Below are 14,556 nucleotides of genomic sequence, written 5' to 3'. Positions count from 1 at the left end.
AAAATGGTGCAGCTGTTGTGCAAAAACAGTTTGGAGGTTTCTCTAAAAGTTAAAGAAACAGTCACCATATTAACTAGTAATTCCACTCCTAGCTACATACCCAAGAGAACTGAAACATGTCTGCATAAAAACTTGTACTTGATTGTTCATAGCAGCATTATTCATAATAGCCAAGCAACCAATGGATAAATGTCATCCAATGAATGGATGAGAAGTCCATACACAATGGAATATTTTTCAGCCATTAAAAAAGAATGAAGTACTGATATATGTTCCCACATGAATGGGCCTTAGAAACATGCTCAGTGACAGAAGCCAGACACAAAAGGCCATATATTGTAGGATTCCATTTCTGTGAAATGTTCAGAATAGGCAAATTCAGAGAGACAGAAAGTCGATTAGCAGTTTCCAGTGGCTGGGGGAGAGGGATAGAGAGTGACGGCTAATGGGTATGAGGTTTCCACCTGGGATGATAAAAATTGTTCTGGAACTAGATGGTAGTGGTGATTGCACAACCCTGTGAATATACTAAAAACCAAAGAGTTATACATTTTTAAATGGTGAATTTTATGGTGTGCAAACATAAAAAAATAAAAATCCCAATGGAAAAGACAAGTTATGTACAGAGAACCAATGACAAGAATAATGCCATATATCTCATTGGAAATAATGCAAATCAGTAGACAGGGGAGCTACATCTTTTTGTTTGGGGAGATTTTTAAATTATTTTCTTGATTTCAGAGAGGAAGGGAGAAAGAGATAGAAACATCAATGAGAGAATCATTATCAGCTGCCTCCTGCATGCCCCCTACTGGGGATTGAGCCTGCAACCTGGGCATGTGCCGTAACCGGGAATCCAACCATGACCTCCTGGTTCATAGGTTGATGCTCAACCACTGAGTCACACTGGCTGGGCAGGAGCTACAGCATTAAAGTATGGAAAGAAAAAAACTATTCGAGCAAAACTATCTTTCAAAACCAAAACCAAAATAAAGATTTTTTTTTTTCAGATATACAAAAGCTGAAAGAATTCCAACATATCCAGTCTCCACACAATGTTAGAAGACATCCTTCAGGCAGAAAGACCCCAGATGGAAATCTGGACCCACACAGCAGAATGCAGAGCATGGAAATAGAGGTACATGGGGACATGTGTATGCTCTTATCTTATTTAAGATACTCTACTTGTTATTGTTGTGTTTTTAATAGTTTTTTCCTTTTAAAAAATATTTTTATTGTTTTCAGAGAAGAAGGGAGAGGGAAAGATAGAAACATCAAAGATGAGAGAGAATCTTTGATTGGCTGCCTCCTGCACACCCCCTACTGGGGATCAAGCCTGCAACGGGGAATCAAACTGCGACCTCCTGGGTCACAGGTTGGTCACTGCTCAGCCACTGAGCCTCAGTGGCCAGACTAGTTTTTTCCTTTTTATTTTGAGAGAACTGTAGATTCACATGCTGTTCTGAGAAATAGTATAGAGCCCAGCCAGCATGGCTCTCTCCCTCCCTCTCCCTTTATCTCTCTCTAAAAAAATCAATTTAAAAAAAGAAATACTATAGAGATCCCATATATCTTTACCCAGTTTCTGGCAAAGTTAACTTTTAAGTAATCCATTACTGACATTAATCCATCCACTGACCTTGTTCAGATTATACAAGTTTCACATGAACCCCACTGAGTGTGTGTGTGTGTGTGTGTGTGTGTGTGGTGTTCTTGCAATAAAATGCAGTTTTATGACACTTGCTGCACATGTCAATAACATGTTCCTTTTCCTTGCTGAGTGGCATTCCATAGAGCACAGTTAATCATTCAACCCCTGAGGACAGATGGGTCATTACCAGTTTTTGGCTATCTACACTAATAAAAGACAAAGATGCTAATTGACTGTACCTTTGCCACGCCCACCAACCAATCAGAGCGACTATATGCAAATTAACCCAACCAAGATGGTGGCCAGCAGCCACGGAGCTGGAGCAAGCAGGAGGCTTGGTTGCACCAGCAATGGAGGAAGCCAAGCTTCCCGCCTGCTCTGGCCGGCTGTGGCCTCTGCAAAAGGCAACAAAGTTTCAATTATAGAAGCTCAATAAATCCCAGATACCTGCTTCCAGCCAGCCTCCACTGGGAGCTTGGGTGGCTGGGGGCTGTGGCCAGCCTGCAAACAGCCATCAGCCCCTCACCCAGGATGGCCACACCCTCATGGGGTGAGGGTCCCCGCTGGGGGGTTTGGCCAGCCTGCAAACAGCCATCAGCCCCTCACCCAGGATGGCCACACCCTCATGGGGTGAGGATCCCTGCTGGGGTGCTTGGCCAGCCTGCAAACAACCATCAGCCCCTCACCCAGGCTGGCCAGGGACCCCAGCAGGACCCTCCACCCTGAAGGGGCTGTGGCCAGCCTTCAAACAGCCATCAGTCCTTCACCCAGGCTGGCCACACATTTATGGGGTAAGGGTCCCCGCTGGGGGCTTGGCCAGCCTGCAAACAGCCCTCAGCCCCTTACCCAGGCTGGCCAGGCACCCCAGCAAGGACCCCCACCCTGAAGGGGGTGTGGCCAGTCTAAAAACGGCCCTCATCCCCTCACCCAGGCTAGCCAGTCACCCCAGCGGGACCCCGACCCTGATCCGGGACACCCTTCAAGGCAAACCAGCTGGCTCCCAACCATGCACCAGGCCTCTATCCTATATAATAAAAGGGTAATATGCAAATTGACCCTAACAGCAGAACGACTGGGAATCACTGGTCACTATGACACACACTGACCACCAGGGGGCAGATGCTCAATGAAGGAGCTGCGCCCTGGTGGTCAGTGTGCTCCCACAGGGGTAGCTCTGCTCAGCCACAAGCCAGGCTGACAGCTGCCAGTACAGCGGTGGTGGTGGGAGCCTCTCCCGCCTCCTCAGCAGCGCTAAGGATGCCCGACTGCAGCTAGGCCTGCTCCCCGCTGGCAAGTGGACATCCCCCGAGGGCTCCTGGGCTGCCAGAGGGATGTCTGACTGCCAGCTTAGGCCCAGTCCCCCGGGGAGCGGGCCTAAGCCAGCAGGTGGTCATTCCCCAAGGGGTCCCAGACTGCGAGAGGGCACAGGCCGGGCTGAGGGACCCTCCCAGGTGCACAAATTTTTGTGCACCATGCCTCTAGTTAGAAACAAAGCTACTATGAGCATTTGAGTATAGATTGTGTTATGAATTTGAGTTTTCATTTCTTGAATAAACACCCAACAAAATGATGGTTGGGTCATATGGTAAGTACATGATTCATTCTATAAAAAATTCCCTACCATGAACCAGAGTAGCTGCACCATTTTCCACTCCCATGTGGACAAAAAGGTGCTACATGCTACCTGACAAGCTCAGGGAAGGTGTGACAGTCTTGCAAAATCAAAGACCTAAAGTAACCACAAAGGATGGTCTGAAATTAAAACTTTTAAACTAAAAGCAGTTTATGGTGGGTAATCATGTCCTAGGCTAGGATCTTCCCTCACAAAAGTCAATCTTACCTTGACTGAGCCTGTCTATTGTCTTTTGCATCTACGATAACATACCTTTGGAATGTCAGGGTAACTCCTCTTTTTTCTGGACCCCTCAGGGCACAACCAATGCACCAGAGCAGAGACTACAAATCCTCTCATTGTTGCTTTTATCATGTTAATTGTTGACTATTAACTATCCAGTACCAACCTACCTAAAAGATGTATCACTTTACTTGGTATCCAATCCCAGAGGTCCCCCTCTTGCTTTCTCCCTTCTCCCTAATCTATCACCAATGAATTTAATGTAACCCATTTACGTCTCTTTTGATGGTAATGTATAAAATAAGGTGTAAAACTGCCATTCTCTGGAGCATTATCTCAATCTGTTGAGATCCTGGCAGTTTGGTTCAAATACTCACAAAAATTCTGTACAGGTTTGAATGTTTCTTACACTGACACCCACCAGCAGTGCACAAGGGTCCCACTTCTCTGGCCCCTCACCTGCATGTGGTGGCAGCACAGTTTTTATGTTAGTCATTCCATTGTGTGCAGGGATGTTTTGCTAGGGTCCTGGTTTGCATTTTCCTGTTGGTTAATGTGTGGAAGACCTTTGACACATTTATTTGTCATCTCTGTGTCCTTTCCCCTGAAGTTCTGCACATGCTCCTGTTCTAATTAGATTTTTAAGCATTTTTTTACTATTTAAAATTGAGCATTCTTTATATAGTTTAAATAAAGTCCTTCACAAAATATATGGTTTGTGGATATTTTCTCTCAGCCTGTAGAAACTCATTCTCTCTCCCTGGCCAGTGTGACTCATTTGGTTAGAGCATTTTCCCATACACTATAAGGTGGCAGGTGCAATTCCTGGTCAGGGCACATACCCAGGTTGTGGGTTTGATCCGCAATGGGGGTGCATAAAGGAGGCAACCAAGCAATTAATGTTTCTCACATCAATGTTTCTCTGTCTCTCTCTCTCCCTTCCGCTCTCTAAAATCAATTTTTAAGAAACACTTCATTGCTCCACACCAGCAAAAGGTTTTAACTCTGATGAAGTCCATTTTACTAATTTTTTCTTTGCCAGTCAAGTATACAAAGATCTTTCCTAGCTCTAGGTACTGAAGATTTCCTCCTATTGTTTTTCTAAAGTTTTATATTCACATTACGCATGTAATCCATTTTGAGTTAATTTTCATATATGGTCTAGGTTCTTTTTTTTTTCTTATAAATGTCCAAATTACTCCAGCACCATCTTTGAAACTTTACTCCACTCAATTGCTTTTGCACGTTTGTCAAAAATCAGTTAGGCATGTCCAGCTGGCGTGGCTCAGCAGTTGAGCGTTGACCTATGAACCAGGAGGTCTCAGTACGACTTCTGGTCAGGACACATGCCCAGGTTGTAGCCTCCATCCCCAGCAGGGGATGTGTAGGAGGCAGCTGACCAATGATTCTCATCATTGATGTTTCTATCTCTCTTCCTCTCTGAAATAATAAAAAAAACATATTTTTAAAAAATCATTTAGACATATTTATTTTTTTTATTTTTATTTTTAAATATATTTTATTGATTTTTTACAGAGAGGAAGGGAGAGAGATAGAGAGTTAGAAACATCGATGAGAGAGAAACATCGATCAGCTGCCTCCTGCACACCCCCTACTGGGGATGTGCCCGCAACCCAGGTACATGCCCTTGACCGGAATCGAACCTGGGACCTTTCAGTCCACAGGCTGACGCTCTATCCACTGAGCCAAACAGGTTTCGGCTAGACATATTTATAGGGACCATGATGTGGTCTTTTCTATGACCATCCTCCATCCTGAAGCCATCTAGAGGCCCTCCAGGAGTCACTGCTTTAGTGACTTATCACTTCGGAATTTTAAGAGATTTAAGAGCTCTGAGCAGGAACCAGGGATGAGACCTAGTACATATTTCTTATTGCCCACAGTGCCATTAATCACCCACCATGCCCCAGGACACCTCCAAGCCTTTCTGGGTCCCTCCTCAGCCCTGATACTTCTCAAAGAGTTAAGACCCCTATCCCCACTCCAAGAGGCTCCTAGAGAGCTCTCCATCAGCCACAAGACATCATCCAACCCAGCACTGCCCCTCCCAGCCAGGAACTCCTGAGCAAAGCAGGCCGGCCACACTCACAGTCCACTCGGAGCTCAGCCTTGGTGGAGGACACACCCATGTTGTTCTCAGCCAGGCAGCGGTAGACACCCATGTCTGCAGGCACCACAGCCGTGATGATGAGCTGGTGGCCGCCCTGTTGGTCATCACTGATCATGTAGTGGTCATCCTCCTCCAGGATCCTCCCATCTTTGAACCAGCGCACGCTGGGCGCAGGCTGGCCTGTCACCACACAGTCGAAGCTCACAGGGTACCCGTCCAGCACCTCCTGATTCTGCAACTCAGTCAGGAACACTGGGGCTGGGAGGGACAGGTAGGGTGTGCAAGTTAGTAGCAGCCCCCGTGCCCAATCACCTGGGCTGCAGCGGTGCACACGCGTGACCCACAAGGCCCCCATTCAAGGGAGAGCACTCACAGACTAAGCGGCTAAACAGCACTGTCTCTGCTCTCTGAGCTCTTCCCTCCTCCCCATTCTCTAGGGCAGTGGTGGGCAAACTCATTTGTCAACAAAACCAAATATCAACAGTACAACAATTGAAATTTTTCTTGAGAGCCAAATTTTTTAAACTTAAACTATATAGGTAGGTACATTGTTATTTACTTAATTAGGGTACTCCTAAGGCTTAAGGAAGAGCCACACTCAAGGGGCCAAAGAGCCGCACGTGGCTCGCGAGCCGCAGTTTGCCGACCACGGCTCTAGGGGAGTCCTCCCTTTGTCAGCCTGGCTCCCAAGCCACCTTGTGGCCAGAGGGACAGCAGACAGGAGGCCTGGAGGAGGGGAAGTGGAGGGAGGACCAAGGCATTATGGCTAGGAGTCCAGGGTTGAGGCCTCGCTCTAAGAATGGAGAGGGAAATTTTCAAAGCACAACACTGTGGGTTAAGGAAACCTCTTCTGCCATTTCTAGGGACATACAGGTAAACAGTGATGTGGCTTTTTAATTAATTTTTGTTGCTGGAGCAGGAAATGGGGTGCAGACCAGACCACATGGAACCCCACCTTTTATACAGGTTGCATCTCAAACCCTCATGGAGAAAAAAACACACAAAAGTCAGCATTCCCATAGCCAGTGCACAAATGAGAATGCTGAGGCTCTGATAATAACAGGCAGAACTGGGCGGAGCTGGAGCTCCATCCACCACAAACTTGGGCTCTGCCAACCTCAGTGGACAGCATCTGCCAAGAGCCAGAAGCTGGGACCCAGCCAACTCCTTGACCTCTCAGCTGACCCTGGTCATGCACCAGCCTCTCCTCTCCTCTCCCACCCCATCCCACTCCAGGTGGCTCACAGACTCACCAGCCTCTGTGGTCCGCAAGCTGGGCACTGGCTCCAAAGGCACTGCGGGGGCAAGGGCCACTTTGGCGATGCGTATCTCCACCCCTCGGGGTCCCTGCTCCAACAGGCTGATGTCCACCCCAATGCCTAGCATGTTGAACATCTCCTGGAAGTGGGTGGCCGCCCGACGGGCCTCAGGCAGCGCCTCAAAGCGGATGCAAACCAAGTGCTCATCCTCGCGGTACGTCTGCCAGTCCCCAGGCTCCTCAGGCTCCCCTGAGCCCTCATCGGCGCTCAAGAAGATCTCCTCCTCTGAAACCTCAGCTGGGCCCTTGGTGCGGAAGAGGCGGTGCAGCCGCCGGGCTGCCCGGCGGAAGGCATCATCCACTTCTCCACCAGAGGAGCTCTCAGCCTCACTCTCCGTCCCGCTGACAGCCACGTGGGCACTGTGGACCGTACAGCCAAACTTGCTGCTCACCTGGCAGGTGTAGCAGCCCGCATCAGCATGGCCCACGCCAGCGACCAGCAGAGAACAGGTGCCGTCCCTGAGCTGGTCAATGTGGTGGTGCCTGCCATCCGTCAGCTCCACTCCATCCTTCAGCCAACGAGCTTGCACGTCTGCCTTGCTGGACACCACACACTCTAGACGTAAGGTGTCCCCCACCTGTGCCTCAGTGTCTCCAAATGTGCTCCGGAACACAGGCCCCTCCTGCTGCCTTATCTCCTTCCGCACCTTGTAACCCTTGAAGGCAGCCTGGATCTTCATGGCTGCTTTGTCCAGAGATGGGTCACTGAGGTCCTCAATACTCAGGTCTCCTGGTGGCGGGCACACTGTGGTTGGCTGTTTCTGCTGCTTCTGCAGCTTTCCAGAAGGGACTGCTGGAGCCCCAACCTGTGTGCACAGATAGGGTAGGGAAACCAAGGCCTGGGTCAGGGAAAGGATGGACAGGGGCCTCCGGGGTAGGCTGGTGGCAGAACCCGGTCTGATCCCAGTGCCAGCAGGCCACTCTGCCTCCACTGCTGGCAGCTGCACTACCTTGGATAGATAAGTGGTTAAGTGGATGGCAGATGGATGAATAAATGTATGTATGTATGGATGTATGTATGTATGTATGGATAAATGGGTGGTATAGACCTATGGACAGCGAGTGAACGGATGGATGGTTGAATGATGGATGGGTGGGCAGATGGGTGAATGTGTGGATAGATGGTGATAAATGGAGGTGCATGGATGGATAGGTTGGTGGTGGTAGATGCATGAATGGATAAGTGGATGGCTGTTGGATGGATAAATGGATGATGGCGGATGGATGGACAAAGGCTTACTGAATGGATGGGTCGGTGGGTGGTGAATGGGTGAATAAGATGATGCATGGATGGACAATGAGTGGTAAAGATCTGAGACACCCAAGCCTCCCTTGCAGGCCACGATGGAGGCTCACCTTACTGGCCAGTGGAGAGGTGCCAGGCTTCCCAGCCTTCTTGAGATAGGTGACCAGGGAAGGAGTGCCTGCTCGGGACTCGTCGTCAGAGCTGGTGTGTGAGAGGTCGGCCTCACCAGTGCGTGCCAGTTCATCAGCTGTGGAGTAGTCCTCAGATAGGTCAGGGGCCAGGTCCTCTGCCTCCTGCCGCTGGCGCTGCAGGCGCCCGTCCTCCTCAGGCAGCTCGCTGATGGAGTCCAGTGTGGGCTCGCGGCTCATGCGGCGCTTTCGAGCCAGGGCCTCCCACAGCAGGTGCAGGTCACCCTCCTGGGCCGCCTCAGGAGGCAGGCTGGGCTGTGCAGGGACCTCATCTCTGGATCCTGGTGTCAGCACCACTGTGGACAGCAGGAGACTGGTCAGCCAGGTGGGAACTGGGCTGCCGACTGTGATTCCCCTCAATAGGCCTCTGCTGTCCACCTGGGCTTCTGGAGAGCTCTGATCGCACAGCCTTTACAAGGTTTCAGAGGCTCCAAACCACTTTCCTTGAGCATCAACTTCCCCTGCTCAGGCCTCAGTCCTCAGAGTGAGGGGGTGATGCTCAGAGGTCATGGGGAGGTTCACACGCAGTGGGGAGGAGACACAGTGCAGGGGGACTCAGAGCACAGGAGCCTGAGGACTTAAGGGACCAGCAGTGGGTATCAAGCACTGTGGTGGCCAGGATCGCATTCAGGGAGGGAGGTGCAGCCTAAGACGCCAGAGATATGGGCTCCGACATGAGGCTGAGCCATGCAGGGTCTGTGCGTCTCCCCAGCAACCCTCAGTTTCCCTTGGTGTGAGGCAAACTCCCCAAGTGGACCCCTTGCTGTGGGGGTCCCCCGACCCCAGGGTTTCCCTCCACTCCTCCACTCCCGCATGCTGGGCCCTGGAGGACGCACCCTGGAAGGCCACGGCAGCAGCAGAGATGGGATCCCTGGCAGGGCTGCAGCGGTACTCGCCCTGGTCCTCTGCTGAGAAGTCCCGAATCACCAGTGTCTGTCGCCCACTCTGGCGAAGAACCTGGAAGCGCCCCCCAGGCTGGATGCGCTCCGTTCCCTTCAGCCAGACAACCTCTCCAGCCTCCACCACCTCACAATCCAGACGCAAATCCTGGCCGGCCGCCACCTGCCGGCTCTCCAGAGCTAGGGGCGCGGGCGCAGGTCCCAGGGGCTCTGCTGAGGATGCGTGCATCAGTAAGGACATGCTGACCTTCTTCTGGTTTAAGGAGGCCAAGTGCTCCAGGCTGGACCCCCCACCCTTATCCGCCAGGACCAGGACAGCAACCTACCGAGCCTCACTGTCTGGGGCAGGTGCACGGGCTCTCCGGCGCCTGCAGGGCCCACAGCCGCCACGCGGAAGCGGTAGGTCTCCCCAGGGGCCAGGCCATCCACAACGCACTCCGGCTCGGACACCAGTTCGTGGCACAGCTGCCACTCCCCAGTGGCCGATGGTTTCATCTCCACCCGGTAGCCACAGAGACCACCACCGCCATCGCTTGTGGGGGCCACCCAAGACAGCGTCACGGAGTGGTCACTGCGCCCCACCACCTCGGCGTCCTCCGGGGGATCCGGGAGGCCTGCGGGGGAGGGTGGTCAGTTTGGTATCCATTTTCTCATATGGGGCACAGCCCCTCCTGCCCTAGGGTCTGATTCTGGGGTGCAGTGAGGGCTCGGACAGATCACCCCCCAGGCCTGTGAGCAGACAGGTGCCTGGGCTCCTGTCTCCGGGAGCGAGGGTTGTGCGCCTGGGTAGAGGGACACGGAGAGCCTGCAGTAGCTTCTGGAGCTGGAACCTCTGACCCTACCCACCCATGGGAGAGTCCAGCACCCAAGCCACCCACCCAGCACGGTGAGCTGTGCGGAGGCCACGGCATCGCGGGCAGCAAAGGTGACTTCGCCGGCGTGGTGCGGCCGGGCGCGGCGCAGCAGCAGAGTGTGGTGGCTGCCATCTGCAGTCACCATCCAGTCCACGTCGTCAGGCTGCACTGCAGTCCCGTTGATGTACCAGGTTGCCTCGCCCACGGGCACCACCTCGCTAAGCGTGCAGCTGAAGTGGGCCTGCCTTCCTGCCCCCACGGCCGCATCCCGCGGGGGCTCCAGGACTTCCAGGCGCCAGCCTGAGGGCGGGGCCAGGGTGTGAGCTCGGGACCAGGACAGTGGCCTCTTGGTGCTGGGATACCTTTCCCCCTCACCCCTCCCTCTACCTCTGAGCCAAGTCGGTGGCCCAGCTCGGGTGGGAGGGGTCTTAGAGATCTGATCTCTGAGATCATTGTTCTCCAAATTCCAAACTTCAGGTGGGATAGAGCCTCAGAGACCAACAGCCCCCCTTAACAGCCCTCCCCACTCTGCCCACCCTCCCCCATAAAGGCAGTTTTGGGTGGAAGGGGTCTGAGAGACCCACACCCCCTGTGGCCACCGGTTCTCCTTGCACCCTGGCATCTGGTGGGAAGGGGTCTCAGAGACCCATGGCCACACCCCTACCCCATAGTGGGAAGGGTCTGAGGGACCTGCCCAACCTGCAGGCCCAGCTCAACCCCTCCTCATCCCTTCAGCAGAGTATCCAGTGGCAGGGGTGGCAGAGACCCCCACCCGCACACCCACCTCTGACGGTGAGGAACGCTGAGGTCACCACATCCCCAGCCAGGAAGGTCACCCGGCAGCTGTCCTGAGGCCGCAGGTTTTTGAGCAGCAGCAGGTGCCGCAGACCATTCTCGAAGTAGACCACCTCGGCGTTCTCTGAGCTGAGCACGGGCTGGTCATCCAGCAGCCAGGTGTGCGCAGCCACCTCTGGCCGGGACAGCTGGCACTCGAACAGCGCTTCACCCCCCTCGGGCACCTCTATGTTTTCCAGGCCACGCACCACTGTATTCTTGGCTGGGGGATGGAGGGGTGACTCAGGGCTTGGGAGCTCTTACTGCCCAGGCCGCACAGAAATGCCCCCCATGACATAGGGCCAAACAGCGGGCCACCAGGAGGGAGACCAGTGATGGTCACGTGGAGCCTTCATGCATGTCCTCTCAAGGCCCTGCCCACCTCATCACCACACTAGAGTCTGGATGGGGGTCTTCCCCACCTCACAGGTGAGAAGCCTCACAGGTGCTGCCACCCTTGCCCTGGCTGCAGGTGGGGCTCTACTTGTCCCCCTTCCCTCTGTCTCCAGGCCAGTGCTATCAGACCTGCTGGGCTGCTACTCTCACTCGCTGGGACCAGAGAGACCTCTGCCCATATTCCCCAGCCCTCTCTGGTTCTCTCCTAAAAAGTCCGAGAGTCTATAATAAATGGCCATGCGTTTTCCAGGGAGGCCATGAACTCAGTGCCTGACTGTGAGGCTTGCCACCTCCAGCACCGTTTTCAGGACAGGCATCCAGCAAGAGGCGTGACAAGAGGGGACACTGTAATGGGGATGAAGGAGGGATGCATGGGGACAGCGGGGAGTCAGGCCAGCGGGGTGAAGGGTGCCAGGGGCCAGGTGGTGAGATCAGGCAGGAGAGGAGCTCCAGGTGACCAGGGTGGCCTGGATGCTAGGAACGGTCTGAGTTTGACCCACATGAGAGCAAGGAGCCACTGCAGTCACTGAGCTGGTGGTCCGAGCCCACAGCCCCAACTGCTGTCTGGGTACGTGCCCCAGACGGAACCCACACACAGCCAGGATGTACCCTCCCAGATCGGTTAGAGGCCAGGCCCATGCCATAGGCAGGGGTGTCTGCTGTGGACAGGGGCCCAGGAAATGAAGTGGGGAGGGTGTTTCAAAACAGAGGACTTGCTGGGCTACCCACATCCCTCTCCCACTGCTTTCCCACAACAGAGTAGACTCCCCCTTGGCCCAGCCCCTCTCCTCCCGTTAGAGCTGACAGGGACTTAGGCGTCTGACTCCATTCTGCTGGATGGCATGATCAGGGCCAGCTGACTGAGACAGGAGGGCTGGGGAGCAAGGGGGAGGCAGTGAAGTCACTGCTGGAGCTCACCCTTACTTCCTACCCAAGGATGTCACCATTGTGTTTGATAAACCCCCAGATTTTAAAGCAGCAGCAAGCCCCCTAGCGCCTACTGTCCCCACTTCCTTACTCTGCTCCCTTCTCCAGCCTGTGGCTGAAGCCTCTACCCAGATGTCCATGAGCCCCAGACCCACCCCCGAGGCTGGGGACACACTGTTCCAATCACATTTCCAATGAGGATGTCAGGGGTGCTGCCGTGAATGGAGGGAGTTTTGTCTGTTCCCTGATGTGCTTGCAGGTGCCCCCAAAAAAGTGTTTACAAAATTTAGTTGTTGAACTAGTGAGGGAATGGGGTGGCGGGGAGGGGGTGCGGAGGAGGAGACCTCGAGTGGCCTGTGGGAGACTGGTCTCACCTGCTCACACCTGCTATCCAGCTTGGATGGCCCCGACAACTGTCTCCACTCTCCAGCTCACTCAACACCAGGGACAGTCCAGATTTTCCCAAAGATCAAGTGGCTTCAGCCAAACAATGCTCCCTTCCACACAGTAGGGCAGCCCACTGTCCCCTGCTCCTGGTTCCCCAACAGCATATCCTTTCAAGGTCATGGGGCTTGGTGCACCATCCAAGCAACAGCCTGGGAAGGGGCAGAGCTGGGATCTGAGCCCAGGATGTGGGAACAGAGCCCCACGTAGAGCCCTGTGGAGGGTCCTGTGGCCCCAGGCCTGCTTGCTCACCCGCCCGGAGGCTGCTTCCTTGCCTGCCTCTACCTCCCCAGTGTTTTGGATGCAGATTCTTTTAGGGGAAGTCTCTGCCCAGGGTCTGTCCAGCCACCCTGTGTTATCAGGCTGCTTTAGGAGGGGTGGGGTCTGGATGGGTGGGCTCAGGGCCCAGCCAGCTTCAGCAGGACCTACTGCTCAGATCCTATCTTTCTAGTACTGGCACGGTCACGCTCTGCTGGCTGCCCCTGCCCGATGTTCCACCATTGCGTCTTGGCTGGCCATGCCGAAGCCTGCTAGGCCTGGGCTGCCTGCTGGGCGGCCTCACCTTGCACTTGCAGCAGAGCCACCACTCGGGTGCCCGCAGCCTCACAAGAATAGATGCCACTGTCGCAGGGCAAGGCTGGCCTGAAGGACAGCCTGGCCACGGTCCAGTCCTGCTCTATGATGACGCGACGCCCGTCGGCGCGCACCTCCTGCTCGTCCATCTTCCACGTGGCCTGCACTGGCCGTGAGTACTGGCAAAGGAGCTCGGCCGGGCCACCCTCCTCCACCGCCAGGTCTTGCATGGCACTGACCACCTCCACTGCGGGATCTGTCGGCCAACACGCCGGGCACGTGTAAGCCTGAGCCGTGTGACCAGCGCCTACCCGCCCTCTGCGGTAGCAGCAGCAGTTCATCAGCAAGCAAGCGAGGGGCTTTGGCAGGAAAGGAACTGGCCATGGTGGCCCAGGACCCTCCACATAGTGCAAGCCTTGCCCCTACACACCCCACCCATGGCAGACGGCCTCCATCCACTTGTCCCCTCCTGGCCCCTCTGACCTCCTGAGCCCTTTCCTCCCTGAGCCTGGGGAGCATGGGACACCAGCAGGGACACAATGCCTCCTCCTAAAAGTTCAGGGGCCCTCAGCATCTGCTGAGCACGAAGCACCCCCAGCCCAGTTTGTCCCTTTTTCAGGGGCCTCTCCACCCCTCCAAGGGGCGCCATCCCATCTCCACCTGGAAAAATCCTACTCAACGAATGGTTTGCTCCTTGGACCAGGGGAGGGGGGGGGATGTCAATTTACTCTTCAACAGTGCAGAGAAGACCCAGCTGCAAACACGCCAGGTGAAACCACACCAAGCGGCCGTCCCAGGAGCACCCGACTGGGCGTGGACTGAGGGGTTTCTGGCCGCCCACTGCCGTCCCCAATGGCTAGCTCTGTCCCCAAAGAGAAAAGACCCCCAACCCAAACCACAGCGGTGTAAGCAGCCACGAGCAGGGATAGGGCAGGCTGGGGCAAGGTGGGAAGGCTGCCCTCTGGGTATAGGCCTGAGATAGGTGCAGCCGCAGAGTGGCGACCAGGTGGCACCAGCTCTCAGGATCCCATGAGCAGGTGGGCATGAAGCTGGCCTTCCAGCTTCATGCTCTGAGCCAAGCATTCTTTCTAATCCAGGAAGCAGGACTGCAGCCTGCCTGAGTGTCCACACATCGCATGTGTGGAGCAATGCTAGTCCCCAACCCCCTGCCCCGGAGCCTGCAGGAAGCTTGAGGGAGCAGCGATGGCAGAAGCATTAGTGCAGGCGGGGTCCCATTGGC

The 14,556-nt window shown here is 54.4% G+C and overlaps 1 protein-coding gene across 1 annotated transcript in view; it reads right to left on the bottom strand.

Annotated features, from left to right (window-relative positions):
* Positions 1-14,556, bottom strand: part of OBSCN (obscurin, cytoskeletal calmodulin and titin-interacting RhoGEF) — a 167,403-nt gene that overhangs the window by 48,639 nt on the left and 104,208 nt on the right. Inside the window, 7 exon segments of the mRNA XM_070416713.1 lie at positions 5,617-5,895; positions 6,891-7,761; positions 8,312-8,685; positions 9,226-9,501; positions 9,615-9,902; positions 10,167-10,442; positions 10,927-11,199. Coding sequence (XP_070272814.1) covers positions 5,617-5,895; positions 6,891-7,761; positions 8,312-8,685; positions 9,226-9,501; positions 9,615-9,902; positions 10,167-10,442; positions 10,927-11,199 — 2,637 coding nt within the window.

Source organism: Myotis yumanensis, unplaced genomic scaffold, assembly GCF_028538775.1.
Source record: "Myotis yumanensis isolate MYYU_CA2020_CCGP unplaced genomic scaffold, mMyoYum1.0.hap1 SCAF_5, whole genome shotgun sequence".
Classification (NCBI taxonomy): domain Eukaryota; kingdom Metazoa; phylum Chordata; class Mammalia; order Chiroptera; family Vespertilionidae; genus Myotis; species Myotis yumanensis.
Note: the sequence above shows the minus strand (reverse complement) of the source record. Positions and strands in the feature narration are given on the sequence as shown.